Source organism: Gobius niger (genome assembly GCF_951799975.1).
Source record: "Gobius niger genome assembly, chromosome: 23".
Lineage (NCBI taxonomy): Eukaryota > Metazoa > Chordata > Actinopteri > Gobiiformes > Gobiidae > Gobius > Gobius niger.
In genome coordinates, this window is record NC_136874.1 from 14,426,443 (window position 1) to 14,449,373 (window position 22,931).

At 43.0% G+C, this 22,931-nt stretch overlaps 2 protein-coding genes across 2 annotated transcripts; both read right to left on the reverse strand.

The window, feature by feature from the left end:
- Positions 1–3,260: 3,260 nt before the first annotated feature.
- Positions 3,261–6,244, reverse strand: LOC306982144 (cyclic nucleotide-gated channel alpha-3-like). The gene is made up of 7 exons (XM_079581950.1): positions 6,179–6,244; positions 5,746–5,821; positions 5,497–5,553; positions 5,265–5,414; positions 5,075–5,176; positions 4,823–4,929; positions 3,261–4,652 (listed from the first exon to the last, which is right to left on the reverse strand). The coding sequence occupies exons 2-7, from the start codon at positions 5,802–5,804 to the stop codon at positions 3,289–3,291; spliced, it is 1,839 nt and encodes a 612-aa protein (XP_079438076.1). The 5' UTR covers positions 5,805–5,821; positions 6,179–6,244; the 3' UTR covers positions 3,261–3,288.
- A 7,685-nt stretch (positions 6,245–13,929) lies between these two features.
- On the reverse strand, positions 13,930–22,816 carry atp1b1b (ATPase Na+/K+ transporting subunit beta 1b). The gene is made up of 6 exons (XM_079581771.1): positions 22,699–22,816; positions 18,694–18,822; positions 16,582–16,737; positions 16,307–16,491; positions 15,494–15,577; positions 13,930–14,257 (listed from the first exon to the last, which is right to left on the reverse strand). The coding sequence occupies exons 1-6, from the start codon at positions 22,787–22,789 to the stop codon at positions 13,997–13,999; spliced, it is 906 nt and encodes a 301-aa protein (XP_079437897.1). The 5' UTR covers positions 22,790–22,816; the 3' UTR covers positions 13,930–13,996.
- Positions 22,817–22,931: the final 115 nt, after the last annotated feature.

A 22,931-nucleotide genomic window follows, 5' to 3' on the forward strand; every position in this document is an offset into this window, starting at 1 on the left:
ATTCGTTCATTCAATCAGAATTTTACGTAGGAGTCGGTTTGTGCCTGAAGAAGGTGGCGGTCAGGTGTCAGTGTGGGGAAGCAGATCGGAGACTGCATTCCCTACGTTTTTAAGAAGGAAAACAATCCAATAAGTAGAAAAAAAAGTAAAAAGCGAATGCCATACAAAAACGAAACCTTTTTATTTTAAATTGTAAACAACATTACTGAGACTCCTGTGCGGTCATGGCGACACAATCCCGATCTCTGCGACTTCTACCTGCTTCTCCGAATATGTATGTGCTTTAAACCAATAGATTCGTCAAATGAAATCACTTCACGGAATATTATCCAATGCTTCGGAGATTATGAAAGAGATTTGTTTTGCATTGACTCAGCGGTTCCAATTTTTGCATTACGCAGTGTGAATTCTTCAGTCTGAGCCACTGTTACCAAAGTCGCGGTGCGTTTTTTTGGTGGTGCCCCCCAAGCCAAGATTCCATAGCTGTTCCTTTTTGACTGTGAATCTTTTCGATCATCTTCTGGTTCTCTTTTGAAATTCATCATCGATCAAACGAACACACAAAAGCAGTTGTTATTTTTTTTGTGAATGGTCCTCAGACTTCTCGTGCGCCGACTGGTAAATCGCTACTACAAAATGTGGGGGCGAGTAGAGCTTGAAGCTATTTTTTTCCGATGTTCTAGCACCGGACCCCAGTTTGTTCCTGGAGTAGCCCGACTGCACGCCTAACATTGGGTACACCTGTTCTCGTCGCATCTAACCAACCATTAAATCTGCAGTTCATGTAGGACCAAGACCTGTTCCAGCGCCGCATCGGAGAGGAGACCAAGGAGGATTTATCTGATTTTGAGCTCACTGAAATAATTCGGTGAGACTTGCTGGTGCTGCTCAGTGAATTTCTTCTTTTTCAGACCAATTTAAGCAAACAATCTCTCTTAAATCCTCCTCTGTCTTTCTATGAGGCTCAAACATTGTGGGTTGTGGCCACCTCGATACCCACTCTGGTTACAGAAGTACATTTCCATTCATTTTTTTTATTTTATTTCAATAATAAATATCTGTGAAGGGATGGAAGCTAAGTTGGAAATATTCCTCTGAAACTTTACAAACAGAAAAGTTAGCGTAGTTAGCACAGAGCCTTTCATACTCTTCCAATATTTAAATTTGTCGGAAAATGGATGTGGGTTTTGAGATGGGCACGACTGCACTATTAAGTTCCAAAAAACTAAATGAAATGCTGCTATTTGATTGGTTAGTTTGATGTTAGCATTTCGTAGCTGTTAAATAGGTGTACCCAATAACCTTATCGCCGCTGCTGGGCTTGTGAGCGGGAAGGGGCTCCAACAACGCCACTAATTCACAACCCTGAGCCATTCTTCCTGTATCAATGCACTTATTTTTGTCTCTTTTTTTTTTTTTTTTTCACCCCCTCTGCGGCTGGGGGTAACATTATTTTATTTTTTATTTTTTTGCAAAGCTTATTTAAACATTTCAATTTGAAACGGCGCTCGGACACTGGATCGGAAAAGGCGCCAGTGCGTTCGTTAGCGGGGGGTTAGCATGTGGCTAGCGTTACTCCATAACTTCACAAGCCCGGGTTCATGGGTTCAAGCAGTTTTGTTTTGTTGTCGTACCTCTCTGTTAGGAAACTTTTTTTTTTTTTTTCGGACGCTCGAGATGCTGCACACGCCTCGGACATGTGAACGGACTCTAGAGCCTAGCGAAAGGTCAAAGCTCAACCTGGGGAAAGGGAAGCAGTTGATTGGTTGGTTTTGACTTCTTGAACAGTGGTGGACAGCGCAAAGTATTCAGTGTTGTGAAAACATGCTCAATAAAGATGACTGCTTTTTCCAATGCGTCTTGTCTGATTCTTACACTTGATATCAAAGGTTAATGCAAACACACATAACGCATAAGATATTTCTTCATTTATTGTACATATTAACTTTGATTAAAAAGATTGACCATAGTTTCATTATGATTATCAAATGCATTCTTGTACAGTGCAAAGATTAACAACCCTCCACAATGCAGTTCCAAAGTCAATGAGTCATGAGTCGTCATAGCTGATTCGGGGCTGCTGTTCATTTAAACCTGGGGGTTCCCAAATGGCGGACCAAAGGTTGAAACAATATTAATAACATTGAAATAAAATGGCAAAATTATGAATTGATCCCCTCTGCTGACATATGTCGAAAGTTACAAAAGTGAAGTTTGCCGCCCTCAAGCCGATTTACTATGGAGATTCTCAATGGATGTTATGTCATGTCTTGCAGGAGCCTAGCCTGTTAAAGCAGCAGGCTACTCTTCCCCCTAGAGGCCATAAGCGCAACTGCAGGTGTGGTAGCAAGTTCTGATTTTTTAACTTATTAATGGTCTTGGAGAGTAAATACTACGCTGACAGGAAAGGCGAAGGGAGAGAGGGATATTGTGCATCCAATTATACAATGGAAATATTTTTTTTCACTCAAACTTGGCTGTAAATACTGTTTAAAGTGACGTTAGCCCGCAGTTAGCTTTGCCCGTTAGCATGTTAGCTTCTTCTTCGTGATTACATTAGTGTGTATTGCTTTCTCCGGACCGGGGGCAGTCAAGTTGCAAACATGGTTTTCTGGTCAGAGACACCAGGGGGAGATGAGAGACCCTCCAATCATCCCGTAAACACTTGTATTACCCCCACAGGGACTACGGAAAGGATGTATTAAGGTAAACACGTTACTTAGTACTGCTTTAAGCTCTAAAAAGATATGAGCAAATATTCAACGTTTGGGACAACAGTTCTTAAAGGCTTGTATGGTTGTATGGTCACATTCTTTTTGCTTTTATAGGGCAAAAAAAAAAAGTAAATTACTTTTTTTAATGGAAAATCCTACCGTAGGACCGGACAGCCATGACGGTAAAAATACACATATTGACTAAAAAGGTAAAAAATGAACAATAGTGCCTTTAATTCTGCATTCAGCTTTTTTTCCCACTTGGACATCACAGTTCTGACCGTCTAAATTTCCTCATTTTAGTCTTGAGTAAATAGCTATGCATTGTACACAATTCTATATCAGATTTCCATCTGTTAGAACCTCCACCTCCACCATAAAATGTTGGAAGACTTCAGTTCTTTCTCCTTAAAAACAGCAGTCCCTTTACATTCACTTCTCATGTTTACAGTTTGTTACTCTGCCCCCTCAATGTCCAACAGACTTCTACGTAATGAGCCGATGTGTTCCATGGATGAAGGAACATAGGGGAACATAAGACTCCCTTCAGTTCCAGCGGGACCAGACATGTCCGTCAGAAGTCTATGTCTGAGCGGAGACTGCGGACCTGGTTGGACATGTTGGTCAGCCTCTGTTTCAGCTTCCTCTGTGACGACTCGTAATGCTCGACCGTTTTCCTCAGCTTCAGCATCATGATGTCCACGCTCGCCTCCATCTGGGTCACCTTGTCCTCCAAGTCTTTAGCGTCGGTGGCTTTGACCAGCGCTTCGTCTATCAGGTTGTCCTTCATCAGAATAGCCCTGCCCTTGTCCTCCAGGGCGTATTTAGCGTCCGGGTATTCAATAAGCGCATCCATTAGATCTTCCTTAGACAGCGCGAACAAGTCGGAATATCCAACGCTCCGGATATTTGCAGTTCTCCTGTTTCCCGCCTTGCTCCCTTTGATTCCGAGGATGCTAATTTCTCCGAAGTATGCTCCATCGCCGAGAACGACAAACTGCGTTACGCCATCGTCCGCCACAACGGCCAGCTTGCCTGCTTTGATGATGTACATTTCTCTTCCGATGTCCCCCTTTTTACAAATGTAATCCCCCGGGCTAAAAACTTGCGGTTGAAGCTTCAGAACCAACTCCACGAGCAAACCAGCTTCGCAGTCTTGAAAAATCCGCACCTTCCGAAGAGTCTCCAGATGGACATTGATGGCGATTTCCGCTTTCAATTTGTCGGGGAGATTTTTGAGGACTTGCTTCTCATCGCAGGTTTTCTCCTCAGTCCACAAATAGTCGAACCACTTCACCACCCTGGCTTCCAAATCCTTGGAAACTTTACGGAACTGCATGTACTGCTTGATGGAGTCGATTTTAGCTTGGAACTCTACACGTGCAGTGCCCATGTTGGAGATCATAGCACCAACGTTACCAACGATTGTGGCGAAAATGAGCACTCCGGTTAAAAAGTCAGCTACGACAAAGAAATACTCGATGTCCCGCACGGGGGGTGGCGTTTCTCCTATCGTGGTTAGCGTTAGCGTGGACCAGTAGAAGCAGTAGATGTATTGTCGAGCCAGACGACCATACTCTGGATTCTTCTTAGCAGTCGGGTAGACCCACGTGTCCGAGCCGAATCCCAAGACTTTGGAAATGGCGAAGTAGATGCACCCGTTCCAGTGGATGATGATGATAATATAGAGTACGAGGTTCCCGATTCGGAAGATGTTGGGGAAGTTGGTTCGTGTCTCAGTGCGGTCGAAGAACTCAAAGAGGCGTGCCAAGCGAAACAGCCGGTTGAACCTCCACTCGGGGTTGTTGACTCCCAGGAAAATGAAGACGAAGTCTGTGGGGATGATGGAGATGACGTCCAGTCTGAACTGACGGGTCTTCATGTACCTCTCCCTTAAGACTTTGGGGTCCTTCACCAGCAGGCCTTGCTCTAGAAAACCTAAGGGCAGATAAAATACCACTATGTCAAGGAAGGTCGAGCCATTGAAAACCATTTCATACTACTAGGCCTATATTTCATGGATGTTTACCATTAATGCTCACCAGCTAAAAGCTTAATTAAGACCTATAGTCGCTGTTATAGAGTTCTGCAGATGAGCCTTTACTTACCGGTCCTCAGTCTGACAAAGGTGTCAAGGTAGTAGAGCATGTCTGAGCTGTGGTCCAACACCAGCCACAAGGTGGTGTTCTGCGCCTGGAGCTCATTAAAACACGCCCTACGAGATCAGACAGAGATGATCATTTAACAAAGAGGGCCTTTGGTCTCGTCACGCTGCTAAATGGAGTTATGGAAATATGGTGTAGCCTAATTTCAGATGAATCATTTGGTCAAGGGTGTGAGTGATTCTTCAGGTGAGATACCTTGCCACGAGCAGCATGAGGTTGTAGAAGACCGGGATGGAGATGGTGACCAGCCAGTAGTAATACATGTCTGTGTTCGGGTCCATGATCCACACCTCCTTCCTGTCGATACACAACACTATCAATACGTTCAATCATCTAGTACTGTATATGTTTTCATGACTCTAACTGAGATCACAAATACACTCACGGTTCCTCTTTCTTTTCATCCTTTTTCTTGTCATCCTTCTTGTCGTCTTTTTTCTCGTCTTTCTTTTCATCCTTCTTCTCGTCTTTTTTCTCCTCTTTCTTCTCATCCTTTTTCTCCTCTTTCTTTTCATCCTTTTTCTCATCCTTTTTGCTGAAAACATGAAATAAGGAAACACATGATATCAGCCACGAGCACGGCAACACGACCACCTGGACAACGTTTCAAATCTTACCCATCGTTGTTGTTGGAGGTGTTTGTGTTTTGCGAGCCTAAAGGCCACGGAGAAACACTGGGGAAGACAAAAACAGGGTGGATATGTAAGAGATTTTGTAAATATTTTAGAAACCTGACATATACGGCATGTTTACACATAATGGAACTTGTGCTTGTGTTCTTCATCTGCAACCAATGCTAAACTCCATAAAGACCAACACACAGCTAACGGCCACTTACTGCTGCTTATTGGACAGTTTGGACTAACCTGGCTCTGTTCCTCATGGCGGGGCCGGCCCTGGGACCTGGTGGCTCTGAGGAGATCATGCTGCTGTCAGTCTTCTCTGAAAAAACATTTCATTGAGATTGGAATTACTAAAGAAATGAATGATCAATTTAAAAAAAACAAGACCAGCACTAGCCCTGCCCTTGAGACTACTTTTCATTATTGCAGGTTATGTTACGGCATGCTATCAAATAAAAACAACAAAACATAAACAAGAAATGGATTGCAGGAAGCACAGAGACCTTGTTGGTTCCAGATTAGCAGGCGCCTCGTTTTAGCTCCGTTCTCTCCAATCCCTCAGATTACACGCGCTAAAATAAACTCCGGTCTAGAGACTCCTCAGGCTTTGTGTTTGTCTGTTCAAAACCTCACAGAAACTTCAACGTCTAATCTCTGCATAGATGTCATAGTTCACCTGTGGGGGCTGAAGGAAATCTTCAAATTGAGGAATGATGAGAGTCCTCGGTGGCGCTCATCCCGTTGAGTTGTGAATCCGTGAAAAAAAAGTTGAGGGGAGTTTATGTCAAAACCGTTCTAAAACAAAAGGTAGAACAATAGGTACATGGATATTAGTGAGAGGGGAATGCACTTTATGTCGCTTCAGTTGTTGTGGTTTTCCTATGCTCTGTTAAGCCCCACCCCCTGAGAGTGAGCCAGGGAGAGAGAGAGAGAGAGAGAGAGAGAGAAGGGGGAGTTAGGGAGAGAGGGGGAGAGAGAGGGGGGAGAGAGAAAGAGAGAGGGAGAGAGAGGGAGGGAGAGGAAGAGAGAGGGAGGGAGAGAGGGGAGAGATAGAGTGAGAGAGGGAGAGAGAGAAAGAGAGAGAGAGGGGAGTTAGGGAGAGAGGGGGAGAGAGGGGGGAGAGAGAGCGAGAGAGAGAGAGCGAGAGAGGGGGAGAGAGAGAGAAAGAGAGAGAGAGAGGGGAGTTAGGGAGAGAGGGAGGGAGAGAGGGGGAGAGATAGAGCGAGAGAGGGGGAAAGGGAGGAGAGAGAGGAGAGAGGGAGGGAGAGAAAGAGAGAGGGAAGGAGAGAGAGGGGAGAGAGAGAGTGAGAGAGGGGAGTTAGGGAGGGAGAGGGGGAGAGAGAGAGAGGGAGGGAGAGAGAGGGGAGAGAAAGGGGAGAGACGGGAGAGGGAGAGAGAGAGAGAGAGAGGGGGAGAGAGGGGGAGAGAGAGGGGAGAGACGGGAGAGGGAGAGAGAGATAGAGTGAGAGAGGGGGAGAGAGAGAGGAGAGAGAAAGAGAGAGGGAATGAGAGGGAGGGAGAGAGGAGAGAGAGAGAGGAGAGAGGGAGAGAGAAAGAGAGAAGGAATGAGAGGGAGGGAGAGAGGGAGGGAGAGGGGGAGAGATAGAGCGAGAGAGGGGGAGAGAGAGGAGAGAGGAAGAGAGAGGGGAGAGATAGAGCGAGAGAGGGGGAGAGAGAGAGGAGAGAGGGAGAGAGAGGGGAGAGAAAGGGGAGAGACGGGATAGAGAGAGAGGGGGAGAGATAGAGTGAGAGAGGGGGGAGAGAAGGAGAGAGAGAGAAGGAAGAAGATATATATCGACCACTGCGTGAAAATGTTCTGTTTTCACCCGTTTACAGCTGACAGTTTAAATCTAAACATACGACTGATTGTTAAAACTATTGGACAATTATTTACCAAACATGCATTACAAGCTTTATCAAACACAAAGCATTTTTAAGGCATTATATAGACTTTAGTTTTTTCTTTCTTTATACCCCTCCTGGTAATAATCCTCTTACGGCTAAGGCTCGACGCCAGCAGCCGCCGGGAAACACCTGCGGCCAATCACAGCACAGATCAGCCTGATTTCTTCCCCTCATGCAGATAATCTGTGCTCCCGGCGGGACCTCGATGACACCCGGCCCCTGTGTCAAGTGCAGTGTGACTCCTGACGGTGCACAAAGTTTATTGGAAACGAGGCAACTAATTAGCATGAAAGTGGCCGATCATATTTTGGAGGAAAAATGTCCCACGGGGTCAGAGCGGAGTCAGGTTATAGGCCAAGTTAATGGGATTAGTGGGTAATCCCCTAATTCCTTTTGGTGAAGTGCTTTGACAGATCGCAGCGGGGACTCGTGGGGTCTGTGCTTTGCAGTCACATCAGGAACAAAGACTTGAATTAGTCATGCCCCCCCCCCCCCCCCCCCCCCCCCATCAGCTGGTGTCAGTCCTGTAACATGCGCTCCTGTGTGCAGGGTAATTGGGAAGAGACGGTGGACTCAGCATGTTTTGTGTGGTGTCCATGGAGACGGTCAGCAGCATCATAAAGCCTACGCAGGGTGTGACGTGGCCCAGGCTGCCATGTCTAACAATAACAAACTTTCTCATATACAAATTTCCCTACGGGGGATAAAAAGAAACAGGCCACCGTTTTTTCCACACTGAGATATGTTCTTACCTGAGCTTAGACGAGTTCATACGTACCTGTTTCGTCTTCACGCATGCGCCCAGTCACACAAAAAGACCAAAGATGTTGTTAGCATTTCCTCTCCTCTATGGGGCCAAACAGGGGTGAAGTTAAATACGGTTACGTGAGTAGTTCCACGTATAGTTACACAAAATTAAACGTGTGGATTTTCTAAGCGGGTAAAAAAAGGGCACTATATTGTAAGGCGTAAGAACATCTTAGTAGCACTTCGGCGTCCGCGCAGTAATAGCTTCATTTTACTGCACGGACGTCGAAGTGCTCCTCTTTTAGCGTGAATGAGCGCATGCGTAAAGACCAGACAGGTACGCATAAAGTCCTCTAAGCTCAGGTAAGAACATATCTCAGTATGGAAAACGGTGGCCTTTTGCATCCTTGGTTTCATAAATGTATTGAAGCTAGGGCTGCTCGATTATTGAAAAAATGATAATCATTTTTGTCATAATTGAAATTACGATTATTCAAACGATTATTTGTTGCCTTTAAAAAAATCCATCAAAAAAGTGACAAAAATCCATCAAAAAAATGACAAAAAAACATCCAAAAAATGACAAAAAAACATTTAAAAAATGACAAAAATCAATCAAAAAAATGACAAAAAAACATCCAAAAAATGACAAAAAAAACATAAAAAAATGACAAAAAAAACATAAAAAAATGACAAAAATCCAGCAAAAAAGTGACAAAAATCCATCAAAAAAATGACCAAAAAACATCCAAAAAATGACATAAAAACATAAAAAAAAAGACAAAAATCCAGCAAAAAAAATGACAAAAATCCAGCAAAAAAAATGACAAAAATCCAAAAATTAAAAATTAGGAAAAAAAACGTGAAAAAAAACATTTTTGAAAAAAAAAATTATAATCGATTTTTTGCGATTATGCTAATTTTGTCATCGTTTATTGTTGTAATCGAAATCGTAATCGAATTTCGATTAATTGCACAGCCCTAATTGAAGCTATTGCCTAATTCCTCTGATCCGAATGCCTGGGCTCGGGAAATGCAATTCAAACCACAGCTGCTGCATTGTCGTAAACTTTACCTCCTCTTCTCTGGCGGTGTTTCCGTTTCACTTTTGTCTTTATGACGTAGTACAGGTGAGGTTAAAGCACCTTTCTTCTGCATGGGCAAATTTCCTTCTCCTGGTCACATGAGTTTTTTTTCTCCACATGACAGTTTGTATTTGCCAGCTCCTGAAGTGAACAAAAGAGCGCCCACACTCGTCACAAGTGTGTTTTCGTAAGACATCCCACAAAGGTCATCCGTATATGGCCTTTCGCTGATTAGACTTGCCTTGTAACACTATTTCCCACACTGGTCACATCAAATGAGATCTCCATTCTCCTTGTGTGGACGTTTTGATGATCCATCCGAGAGCTTTTAAAGACTGGTCACACTGCTCACATGCACGTTTATTTTCATGAGTGAGTAAAACGTCAGGGCATCTTTCCTTTTAGATGTATCTCGCTTGAGAGAGTTGATTGACAGTCAGACGGGACAATGAGGCCCCCTGGTGGACATGGGACTGATGTGCTATAAAAAGTAATTATGGTCTCATAGGTTGCGTTCACGTTCAAGAATGAGATGTCATAATGTCAGGTTCTTTGGGAGAGAAAAACTAACAAAGGCTTTGATCATATTTGTGGGATTAGGTCTCCAATCCTGTCATCTTTTGTCTCAAAGTCCTTTCATATGACTAGTATCATGTCACTGTTTTGGTACTCCTTTTGGACGCCTTAATGAGAAAATAATTGTATTTTTTGTCGTCTTTGTCATTTGTACTGACTGATGGAATAAGAGATTTCAACCACAAACCGAGTCCAAAATCATCAGCATTGTCAACCATAGTTGCCACCTTGTAATTCTCAGCTCCTTTAAACTGGAGACTCTCAGAATGTTGCTTAAAGCCGCACCACGTAAGATTTTAATCAATGAATAACATTGAAATACAAGCATTTATTTTATGACAGATATTTTCGTCATTGAAAAAGACCTCATAAATGTACAAACACGTGCTTGTGCTGGGAGCGACTGTAACTTTACCGGGAGAGGGTGCGTCTGCAGCTCGTCTCCATGGAGATGTGACTAAAGTCAGCAGAATGAGATTTTTTTGATTTTTTTTTTAACTTATTTACATTTTTACAAAACAAACAGAACATTATCTGAGACGAGTGATAAATAATAATAATTGTAAAAGTAAGAGAAAAACAATGATAAAGTATTTTCCACAAACATGGTACAATATATAGCAATAATATAACAAAAAAAAAAAAAAAAACGCAACCAACCTTTATTTTTATTTCTTTATTATTCATTTATAGATTTAAATATTCTTTAACCATGTGGCATCTCTGATTAAAAAGGTCCGTTTTCAATTGTAATGATGCAGTCATCTTTTCCATCACATAAATCTGTTTTAGTCTCTGTTTCCATTCAGTTACAGTTGGTGATTTCACAGTCTTCCAATTACAGGTAATGTTTTTTTTTTTGGCAATTAGTAGTAATACACGTAAAATATATCTTTGGTCAGCATTGAAAACATCAACTGATATTACACCCAGTATGTAGAACCTATACATTTGAGGGGAAGAATTTGAGATTTAAGTAAGTAAGTAAGTAAACTTTATTTGTATAGCACCTTTCACAGACACAGAGTCACAAAGCGCTTTACAGTGTTAAAACATATTATAAAACAGCATATTCATTGCAATAATTCAAAGTTCAGAATTCAGTATTCATTATACAAGTGGTGTCAGTATTGCATCAGCCGGACTCAAATGCTTTCTCAAACAGATGGGTTTTTAGGTGCTTTTTAAAGGTGGCTGCTGACTCCAATGAGCGCAAGTCAAGAGGAAGTTTATTCCAAAGTCGGGGCGCTACGGCTTTGAAAGAGTGGTCTCCCCGGGTTTTAAAATGTGCTCGTGGAACCATCAACAGGTTCTGCCTAGAGGACCTCAGGTTCCGAGACGTATTGTAGGGTTTAAGTAGGTCAGCAATATAAGTGGGAGCCTGACCGTGTAGAGCTCGAAAGGTCAGCACTAAGATTTTAAACTGAACCCGATGTTCAATAGGGAGCCAGTGCCAGGACTTCAACACAGGTGTGATGTGGGCTCTTCTGTTTGTCCTGGTCATTTCATTTCATTTATTTGCATTTATTTATTTATTTAATATGGACATAGCAATTACATTGGACGAACCAGATGCATTGTTTAAAGTGTTATAGCACATGTGCTAATTTTCAACACCTGTCCATAGGGGGCTTTTAGGTTTCAAAGATAAAACACATTATTAAACACAGTTACAATAAAACAGATTATTAAACTAGATATGGCACATTTTACACATGTGAACACCTTTGGGCCGATCTGAGCCACTGTTTAAGCTCTCTGGTGAAGATGGTAACGTTCGTCTGCAGTTTCAGAGCCGTAGGGAGAGAAGTCTTAAACAGGTTAGGTCCTCATCCAAACCCATGCTTTGATTACACACTGGATTTTCTGTGTCGAGCTGCTCATTACAAAGCATGTTCTGTGTTGATGGAAACAGTATAGTCCAAAAATGTTACGCAGTGTGCCTTTAAAAAAAGAACAAACCAACTAGTTGACCTAATCCACAACTGGAAATACCGTTTTTTTTCTCAGGTTATTTGTAAAGAACAATGAACAATGTGCCAAAGTAATGGCCATGTTTTCCTGCTTGGCGTGTTCATTACAGTGATAGACTCAGCTGCTGCCTCCTGCTCATGTTTTATTCAGTCAGTCCGTCTCCACAGCTTCAGGTGACTGAACCTGATCAGACCACAGGTATGTTCTCAAAATGACACTTCCTGGAGAAAGAGGGCGCCACCATAGACCAGTGGTACCACAATAAAGAAATAAAAGATCACCAAACACTTAAAGTATAATAATCTCAAACTTGTATTCATCTTTGTCTCTCCTTCATGTTTCACACACCCAAATAAAGCAGACGCCAGACGAATATTTCATATAGTTTTTATTTTAGAATTGGTCGAACCCACGTGGAAGCTCTAACTTTACATAGACATTGGAATCCCCGGGAAGATATTGCCTTCATAATTCTCATTGGTCATAGAGAGCTCGTTGCATATATTTAATGGTGTGCAGATACATCTACCACTGTCGCGGTACATTCAACGTGGCCTGGGAAAATTAAGACATCAATGTAATATAATGAAACGCCGTCGCCATCGTTAGCACTTTGGTCTGCGTTTATACATCACGAAGAACAAAAAAAAAAAACGACATGTACAGCTGCATAAATAAAATAAAAAACCTTGAAATTCTTAATGTTTAATGGCGAAAACATTCAGAGTTAAGATCCAGCCACAGTGGGTGTTAGGAAGTATTTCTCAAGCACTTTCATTATTCCCATGTACTTCTTGAAATGGTTTGTCATTTTCCGCCAATAAAAAAAGATTATTCTAAAATCGGACTGCTACGTTAAAAAAAAAAATGACAAAAGAGCTCTGAAAACTTCCTGACCCCACTGTGTACATAGAGTCGCTAGCTAGCACCGGAGAGGAGGTGGCTAACCGGGTGTACGCAAGGCGGAATGATCATTTAAAATAGCACAAAAAAAAGATTAAAAAGGAAGGAATAATAAAAGGAAGAGGAGTTGTTCCCTGGAGTGTAGCATGTTCAAGTTTGAGAACAGTTTGTGTGCGTTAGGGCCACTCCGCACTTCAGCAATGTACGCAGCGACAAAAACTTCAGAAGTCGATACAATGAGATGAGGGAATTGAGGAAAAAAAGATTTAAAAACACAAGTCACGCTTATCCATGGCTTCAGGAATCCTCTCTCTAAAATCTAAGACTATTTTTGTTTTTTTAAATTCTTGTGCTGGCTTTTTTTTCACTGCTAATTTCTCTATAAAAAGAAAAACAGGCAAGCCTTTGTATAGTTTCACCAATTGTGCATAAGACAACCACAGGAAAATTGTATCTACATATTTTTTTTCGTTTCTTTCTCAAAAAGGATGGAGGTGGAGAGCGCGATTTGCTGCATTCAAGTGGTCCTCGGAATTTCTGGCGTCTTTAATTAGCAAAAAAAAATCAATCATTTAGGGCGGTGTAGCTGAGGACTTTTCGGACGTGAGGTAATAAATAATTAAATAAATAATTACTGACCGTTTATTTAATCGTTCGGAAACACGGAGAACCTCGTGAGCGCAGCGCCGCTTAAGCGTCTATTTATCTAAAATTCATTAGGAAGCCTCAGAAATACGCTAAAGTTTTAAAAGCTAAAGATTTCTCAGTGATTGACTTAGCCGCTACAGCCTACCTCCCTTTTATGTTTTTTTTTTATTTTTATTTTCTCCATTCTTTCTTTTTCAAAACAGGGCTTGACATTAGCGCGCCAACTAGCCATTGTGGCTTGGATCAATTAGTCAATTAATTATTAGCAGTAATGTTCTGTTAAATGTGTCTTTATGTGGCTTGTTATCTCATTATTGAAGCCATGATACATTTTATTCATCTAAATTTGGTAGAGAACAGCATACATTTGAATTACCGCTAAACTCTTATTAGCCAGTCAGTAAGGCTAGTGGCTAGGCTACATGCTACTAGCCAAAATTAAACCTATCATGGCTAGTATATGATTGCTAATTTCAAGCAGCATAAAAACAGGTCACGAAGGTATACAATACTAGCCAAAATGACAACCTCCCAGCATTAGCAGGCTAGTAGGCTAATGCTAATGTCAAGCCCTGGTTTCAGATAGTACTGTAGATAGGGTTTTCTCTAAGGTATGGGGGGCTCATAGGTAGCTGGATTTAGTTGGGGTAGGAGGGTCATAGGTTGTTTATCTGGAGCTTAATGTCGAAGCGACCCTGGTAGCGGTCCTTCTCGCTGTAGTCGATGTTCTCCCCGAACACCTTGCACTCGATGCGCACCTCTGTGTTCATTGTCAGGTTGGTGAACTGAATCGCCACGAGGGGCTGCAGGTACTGGGGGTGCAGGAGCTTGCCGTAGTACGGGTAGTACTGCAGAGGGAAGCCCCCGCCGATGCCGTGGTACTTGACCTCGCCCACTTTGCCCGCGTCCTCTTCTTTCTGTTGGTGGCGCGATGAAAAACATCAGTAATGTGAGACGGTGACAAAAGAGTTGCACAATCACATCACCAAACAATTGTTGTCTCAATATGGCTACAAAATATTACAAAGTCAGGAGGTCTTCCATCTGAGATTTACACTTTTGTTTTGCTAACACAGCCTTAAACGCACTAGTATAGATCGTTTTCTGAGTGCAAGTGATTAGCCAGTCAGTAAGGCTAGTGGCTAGGCTACATGCTACTAGCTAAAATGAAACCTATCATATGGCTAGTATATGAATGCTAATTTCAAGCAGCGTAAAAACAGGTCCCAAAGGCTAGCAGTATATGATACTAGCCAAAATGATAACCTCCCAGCATTAGTAGGCTAGTAGGCTAATGCTAATGCTAATGTCAAGCCCTGGTTTCAGATAGTACTAGAAAAAACAGTGGACAGGGATTTCTGGTTGTGGAACTAAAAGATTTATGAATATTGAATATTGAATGTTAGAGGTAAAGCATGAAGAGCAAAGCGTTAAAGTGTATATCACACATTAGACCATAATTAACACAATTATATTAACTATAGGCTACTAGATTTGGCTAAAATTGTACTCAGTTTTCTTTTTATAACCATCTTTGTGATGTTTAAGGTTCTACTTCCTCATTGGACACTGACAGGAAGTGACCATTCATTCATTCATTTTTGATTTCCCCAGTTTTATGCAAATGCAGGCTTTAAAAACATTTTTCCCTTTAAGTTTGACATTGTCTTTATGTGGCCAGCGGATAAGCTTTTGTTGTGCCTTTTTAAACTGGTAATTTGAATTTTATAGAAATCAACCAGAAGTCCATGCCCATATTGCACTCCACAGCACTCAAAAAAAAAGTTGCTAAGTTGTTTTATGCAGAAAGCTTTGCCTCTGGGGCATTTGTCTGGTGAGTCGTCTCTTGTGCTGTACATTATACAAACGCACAAAACCACTTCAAAACCACACACATTTTTACCTTCGGAACAGGGTAAGGCTGTTCCTCCCCCTTTTTTTTGGTTTCCTTCTGCAGTTTTTAAACCATGAAGTGGAAATTAAAAGGAAAATTCAAAGAAAAACTTTTTTTAAAAACGATAAAGAAAAACGATTAAAAAAAACTATTAAAGAAGACTACAAAATCGCAAATAAAAAACGGAGAGGCCAACATTATATGGGTTATATACTTTATACTATGCATTATGCTGGAGTGTGTAAACCAGAGTGCATACCTTATTGGTGCAGTAGATGGGGATGACGTTCGGCTGTACTTTGGCCTGGGCCTCTTCTGGGATGCTCCCATTAGACGCAGGAGGCTGAAATGACAAAACCATTCATGTGCTTGATAAGAGCTGGGAAGGAGGTGGTCACAATTACTAGAGCCGAGTCTTCATATATGACAGACACAGAGGTATTTGGACGACCACTTTACTTCATAAAAATGGTTGCGACTCTTCTTGAGTAGACGTGTTTGGCTACTCTTAACTCGGCTGGGAAACGTTTCAGTGACAGCCTGTACTTTCCACCGCCCTGTCTCCGCTCTTCCGTCTTGAGTCCAGGTGAGAGCGTGTCCGTCAGAGGTAACAGGAGGAGCGGACTCCCCTCCCAGCACATGAGCCAGGACCAACTCGACAGATCGGCTTACCTGCGCACATGTCTGCTCCTTTTGTAAAGCACTTTTCTACTCCAGGTATAGAGGATATCGTTCACTCAAGACAAGTGCCACTACAATATCAGACGCAATATTACAAAAAAATTGGCATATTCTGGATAGGTTTTATTTACAGTGGATGCATTTGGTGTAGTCAGACCATTGTTTTGAGAACAGTCCCCAAGATGAACACTAGAGGGAGTCGTAACCACTGCAGTACATAACAGAGGTTAACGACTTTGACAGGAAATAAAACAGCAACTATCTACTTTAAAGTTTCTTGAGTAACTATGGGAATTTTTCTTTGTTTGTTCTTCAACACAAAGAAAGAAAATCAATCTAGTTTCCTCATAATACATGTAACAATGTCCTTTTAATGACCTCCGTCTCTTACCCTGGGCCTGAAGTTGACGATGCGGTTGAGCTTGACAATGACGCAGGGTTTGCCGTCCCGGAAGCCGAACTCGCGGTCTTCGATGCCGGAGCAGGGTCCCAGCAAGGAGCGGGAGAACCTGCAGGCCCTGCGGCTGCCCACGTCGCTCTCCAGGTCCCCTCTGTGCTTGTAGTCGGCCGGATCCACTGAAACGCAAGAAAGGGGAAAGAAAAGGTGTTCAAACTGCAGCGGAGAATGATCGTTTTGTACTTTCCACGATTCTCCGTTTGACTTACTCCCACAGTCCTCGAACTTTGTGGGGTCGGACTGTTTGTCGTCGTCATACTTGGCGAGGAAGTCTTTCAGGGCTTTGGTGTAGGGCAGGTAGGTCTCCAGGTCGTTCATGTTGAAGGCCATTTCAGCTTTGTCCGATTTCGGCGTGTGTGAGAGGCCTGCGGGGAACAAAAACCACATCAGTATCACAACATAGAAGACTGGACAATTAATCTACAGGGACTACAGGTCATGATCGCAACTTTTTCAGACTACTGGACTCATCTTGAAATCCACTTTTCATTGTGCGTTGCGTGTCGAGTGCTTGGAGCGGCACCGCATTGTGATTGAATGGGGCATTGTGCAGTATTTGCACCGTCGCTTTATTAAGGCAGACAAAAAACGGCCTTGTATTCAATGTGAACGATGACGAAGACGAGTAAAAAAGAAAGGGGAGTCTTCACACACAGGCGTTGCTCAGTGCATGAAGTCTCCTCGTTCATTCAATAGGCAAACTTAATACAAAAATAATGTCATCAAATATAAGTTCAGGTACTGCGACAAAGTTAGCAGCCTATAATCTCATAAAGGCACCTGCAGGGGCGGGGTAACCGCTCAATTATTGACTTATGCAGTTATTTGTAGTTTAGACAATGTATTAATGGGCCCCCTCGCCCCACTTCATTTTTTTTTTTTACCAAACAATTCTGCTTAGGTTGGGAAGGCAGCTGTGATTAATATGTTCTGGTGGGGGCACAGTGGTCTAAACCAACAACTCTGAACCCCTTCTATAAATGAGTATCATCAGTGTTTATGATCATTTATGGGGTAAAACATTTAAAATCTGGTTTATATTATAGTTTGGATACTGTATTTTTGATATTTGATATAAAATACATCAAGTTCAATGTCAGAAATGTAAAAAATATAGTCTCAAAATCATCCTGCGACCCCCACTTCACTTTGGGAAGCACTGGACAAAATATGCATATTTCTTTTCAGACATTGACATAATGGAAATTAGGCTATTTGTCCCTCCCAAATAAACTAAACTTATAAAAGGTGAAATCCTGGTTAGAACAGCCATGTAACTTTATCGGGTCTTTCGGTAGAAATAAGAACTTGCAACCCAGTGAGTAGTTCATAGTTCAGAGCTTTAGTAATGCATTTAATTTTGATGTTTCTTTCTGGTTGACTCATGGTTTTACATCCAGTTTAGACATAGTTTGGATTTTTGATTCAGATTCTTCTTATTAGACCTGGTTTAGTGAATGTGCATTGAGGATTTCAGTAGTTTCATCATCAGTTATTCCCATGTTCAACCATAAAATAATTGTGGGATATTAATGGTCAGTGTCCTGTCCACACTTTCACTTGACAGACCACTCGCATCTAATTGGATTGGTGCCGGTGTCTTGCATCTCACATGAATCTTATTTGTTGCAGGGACTAAAATAACCTCCACACAGAGACCATGTGACGCGGCAAGAAAAAGGGAATAGTTACACGAGCGACGGTGTACGAGCTTATGTGGAGCACCAGCCGTTCCCCATTGCGATGATCCACCCTGACCAAACTGCAAACCGCGTCCTCCCAACCCCCTCATGGCCTTGGTCGCCGTGGAGACCAGGTGTCGTTGTGTACACATGGGACAGCGTTGTCAGCCCCGCCGTCGCTGCTCTGGGACACTCCCGTGCTCAAACACAGTCCAAATGAAGCCACTTCCAAGTGCTATCGATTTATGGATTTCACTGTGGGCAGCTTTCTCTAGTGGTTAATAAACACGACTGCTTTGGCCAAGAATCTAGTGTCACAGCCTTGATAAGTGGGAATAAACATTGCAATTTTGGATCCACTATTATTTACTTTGCAGTTGTGTTGCTAAGTCGCACAATCCACATCAACAAACTCTTTCAGTTTATAAGTGCAATACGTTTTAGATATTATGGAGATTTTAGATTCTCTAAAAGCAGGATTGCAAGAGGCACTACAACCCAAATGCCGGAAGGAAAGGAAAAAAAAAACCCAAACATTACATTTCACTTGCTTACACCTGCAGAAGACTGATTTTAGCTACTACACAACCTAGATCTGGTCCTTATTTTTAGCCCGGGAACAGAGTGTGCCGCTCTCACCAGGTGGGGCCACGCGGTCCTGCCAGGTGGGTTTGTAGCTGCTCAGCGTCAGCAGCAGGGCTTGGATGGTCCCGATGAAGATCCCAGCCAGACAGCCATAGAAGATGACGTAGAATAACGTGATTTTAACTGTGGGCGAGAAAACACCGTAATTAGCCAATCTCCAGAGACGGCGGTCATTCAGTTAGTGTAGTGTTCCCAGCAAAATAACAGAATACCCTGTGTCCATGGGGTCTGATTAGGTATGAAACCAGCTAAGCCAGTAATTTGGACCTCTACAAACATGTTCTTCGTGATTCATACTTCAGTTTCTCAAATGTTATCGCCCCTGGACAAATCTATTTACAACATGAAACAGCTGAAAATAGATATCCAGCAGTTTCATTTCCTGATCCCCCAAGTGAGCTAACATAAGCCTCTCCCACTCCCGCCTAAAGGGAGGGAAAAGCTGTGATGAAGGGTGGAGAGGCGAGTTTCCTGGATGGGTGGGACCTCAGCAGGAGCTAACGCTAATGCTAATAACAGCCGCTGGAGAAGATTCAAAGATTACTCAAAGATGCGCGAGTGTGTCCAAGGCTTTTGATGAGAGGACAAGGTAGATTTCCCCCTTTAAATATTTCATCCATGGTTGTTGTGCATTTGACATAGGGCTAAGTAAAATGGGAGTCATTATCTGTTTTTACTGGACATCCTTGGAAGGTCAAAACAAGAGCATGGTTAGCTTGGAAGGCTAGCAGATTCACATTCCTGCATTGTCTTAATCACATACTCAAAGTAAACAAACGTCCGAGCTTTATTATTTTTACATATTTCTGTTGGGGTAAATAACTGACATGGAAATACGAAGCAACAAAGCTAACGTTAGCTAGCTGTAGTCAGTGCCCGTCAATGCCACTAGCCACACTCATGTTTTATGTTATAAGCGAAAACTAGACAAAGGACCAGGACGTAGAGCCTTTTATAGATCACAATTCACACTATATTTGTCGTGTTGTTTCAGGAATTGTAAAATATCGAAAACTTATCAGCTAGCACGGCAACCCTGCCTCTAATGGATGTCAATCACAAATCTGAAACTTGCCTTCCCTTTATTTCAGTCCTCTACAAACTGAAATACGTACAATCTTCACATTTAACAGTGAACAACCCACACTATGAACTGACGCTCCATCTGGATGAATTACAAAGCTAATTTTCAAGCATAATTGGCTTTTCCTTTAACCGTGGCCATAGGTGCAGCTGACAGTTTACAGTGAGATATAAGGTTACTGTAACAGGAATACAGGACATTAGTTATTCATAGGCCATCGAGGGCAGATGCGATGTACAAAGGCCATCACTACTGTGGGCTATAATTGCATTTTATTTGTTTATGAGGGCAGTAAAAGTTGAGTTCAGTTTGTCGGTTCGTTTCTTGCTCCTCCGTCAGAGGAGATACGAGGCTCCTACGCCGACTAAAGTCTGAACAATAGCACCGTCAAGTTTCACCATGACAATGTGCCGAGATGGCAGAGTTAGCTTGTGCGTTAACCTGCTGTCAGTTAGCAACAAAAGCAGGTTTATTGAGCTATAGTCGCTACATTTGAGTTTTTTGAACTTTCATTTACCCTTGCACTGATAGGAACATCTGAGAAGAGAACAACGCCTTGGTCTGAATGTCTAACTAATTGATAGGTCACCGAAGCGCCATGTCCCTGAAACAAGCATGCCCTTCTGTTTCCTGCTGTGGGCGTCATTTTCAAGGACTTTGACCATTCAAAAGATAGAAAACAAAAGCCATGGCATCACTTGTAACCTATGGATGTTCAAAATTCCAATGCATTTCCTGTTTTGCAAAAATCGTACAATGCATGCCTTTCAATCACATGGAATTCTGTCTATGTTAAGGTCTTGAAACCCATGAATGACGGACATAATGAATGCTTTTCGCCCGTTTCCAGAACCCCACTCTCCTCGACGCACCACCGATAACCACGCAGACTCGGACACAGCTGTATAATGCCCCAGTTGTCCTACTATCAAGTGCTTGTCCCAATCTTCAAGGACATAACGACACAATGCAGTGGAACAGGCTTCGAGTGAATGAATGAACGCCATGTGACAGAAGGAACTACAAAGGGCAGCATTCACACTGGGGTCGAACAGTGGCGGCCATTGTCTTAAAACGGCTCCGGAGAATGTACTTGCGAGTAAAAGCCGTCGCCAAGAGGAAAGGCGCGCATTGGGTACGGTTACAGGTAAGGCACACGGCGATTAATAATAGATGCCGAAAACCCTCGCGCGCCGCTCCGTCGGATCCTACGGGCTTCGGGGGCGAGAACTCGATTACTGACAGGAGGTGGGAAGTAACTAGACACTTAAGTTACTTTACAGGGGAGCATAAAGTTAAACAGTTGTGTCGTAGTAACGTTCTACGCCGCAACTTCATTCTAGCATTTGAAAAACTTTCATTTGTCCTCTGTGCCAAGGTCAATAGCATTCTGGCCCTGCAGCAAGAGGAAGTCCCATCCTTATAAGGCCGTTCCATTACACACACACACACACACACACACACACACACACACACACACACACACACTACTGTAAAGTACTTTGGAAATGTTTTAAGCATCTTCTGTTTGCACATTCACTTTTATTTCTCGAAGGAACCACACAAAAACAGCAGTGCCAAGTTGTCTTAATTAACCATTTTGCTCAAATCCATGGAATCCGAAGGGGAAAGAAGCCACTTCCAAACTAGAAGCACTTTTATAAATCAAGTCTTTCTTTTCACTTCAGATAAAACAAGGCAAAGTGTGAGAATGGAACCGGGCAATCGTTCGTTATAGCCGCGTTTGACCCGACGCGCACCCCGGCTTTTACGCACACTTTACGCACAATGTCAGAGGGGTCACGGCGTCAACCGGAACGAAGCATCCGATAAAAAAAGTGATCCAAACTTTAAAATATGACATCACGGCCTGAGCCACACCACTGCGCATGTCAGAATAACCCGATGCATCAGCACTTTCTCATGACCCGAGAAGGACAATCACACACTATTGGCGCAGACGCCGGCATGAACCTTAAACACTTTTTTCGCCCCTTCTTTTTTTTTACGCAGGTGCCAAAGTCTGAAGCGGGTGACATTGAAGGGAAGAGGAGAAGGAGGAGGACGAGGGGGGGCATGCGCACTAAGGCATTTGCGAACTCACAAACGACGGGAGAAAGGTCGGAGCGAGTTAATCAGTGGTATTCCGCCTAGATTACACCGACACCTGATCACGAGAAACCGACACGGATCGATTCTTTTACTTCGCTCTCTCCGGTTCCAGGCTGCTTTGCTTCCCTTTATTTCCTTTTAACCTTGAGTCACCTTGAGCTATGATGCAGTTTTAACCCTACTGCCTCCCCGTTTCCAGCAACGTTATTACATACACCCCCCCCTGGCGCGTCGATGCTCAAGGCATTTCGTTTCATTCGCGCAGGAAAGTTGCAGGGCGGAGGATAAAGTTTCGCGGAGTGATGCTCGTGCAGAAAGGGGGGGCAGGTGTAGCGCAGGGAAACGCAGATGTCAAAGTTTACGAATGGAGGAATGCGTAAAAGCCAAAGACAATTGACTGAGATGTGCGCACATGTTAACGTAAGTTAGGAACAGAGTCCTGCAGGAAAGAACGAGCGCATTATTCGGCTAAATGCATTGGTTGTCATGGTGTTAAGGGAAGAAAGTGTCGATGCAATCCCAGGAAAAGATGAACAAAAGTTGCAGGAAAACGAGATGGAACATTTGCATTGTCTGGTCTAAAGTCTAAAATCAACTTATCCCTCCACAAACCAAACGTCTAACCTCAGACAGTCGCCGACACCGAAATCTCCGGGACGTTATCACATCAGTGGGCGCCTTTCTCGTCGCTACACCGGTGTAGGAGCTCCCCTCACCCCCCCACCCCACTCCCCAAACCCCCAAATGCAGCAAAGTCACAGGTGTGAAGCACGACACGCACATGCGGAGCCCCGGCTACTTACACCAGCTGCCTCCCGTGCGCCCCAGGAACTCTCCCGTGTCCGAATTCCACAGAAACTTCTTCCACCCGCCGTCGTCCTTGTCTTTGGGCATGATTGATACGTGGAGGTGACAATTGTTCTTTTTTGATTTTTTTTATCCCAAAAAGCTAAAAAATAAAACGCACGGGGGGAGAAAAAAGGAAAAAAAGGAGGTTTCCCCCTTGGTTGGTTTTTTGATGGCTGCGGATACGCGG

What these genes read in the sequence shown, in the direction of transcription:
- atp1b1b (XM_079581771.1), bottom strand. Translation starts at nt 22,789, where the DNA reads ATGCCCAAAGACAAGGACGACGGCGGGTGGAAGAAGTTTCTGTGGAAT. An exon ending in GCGCACGGGAGGCAGCTGGT is followed by an intron (nt 18,823 to 22,698) that starts GTAAGTAGCCGG and finishes TCTCGCCCACAG; the next exon opens with TTAAAATCACGTTATTCTAC. An exon ending in CCATCTACTGCACCAATAAG is followed by an intron (nt 14,258 to 15,493) that starts GTATGCACTCTG and finishes CGCCACCAACAG; the next exon opens with AAAGAAGAGGACGCGGGCAA.
- LOC306982144 (XM_079581950.1), bottom strand. Translation starts at nt 5,804, where the DNA reads ATGATCTCCTCAGAGCCACCAGGTCCCAGGGCCGGCCCCGCCATGAGG. An exon ending in GCCATGAGGAACAGAGCCAG is followed by an intron (nt 5,554 to 5,745) that starts GTTAGTCCAAAC and finishes TGTCTTCCCCAG; the next exon opens with TGTTTCTCCGTGGCCTTTAG. An exon ending in GATGAAAAGAAAGAGGAACC is followed by an intron (nt 5,177 to 5,264) that starts GTGAGTGTATTT and finishes GTGTATCGACAG; the next exon opens with GAAGGAGGTGTGGATCATGG.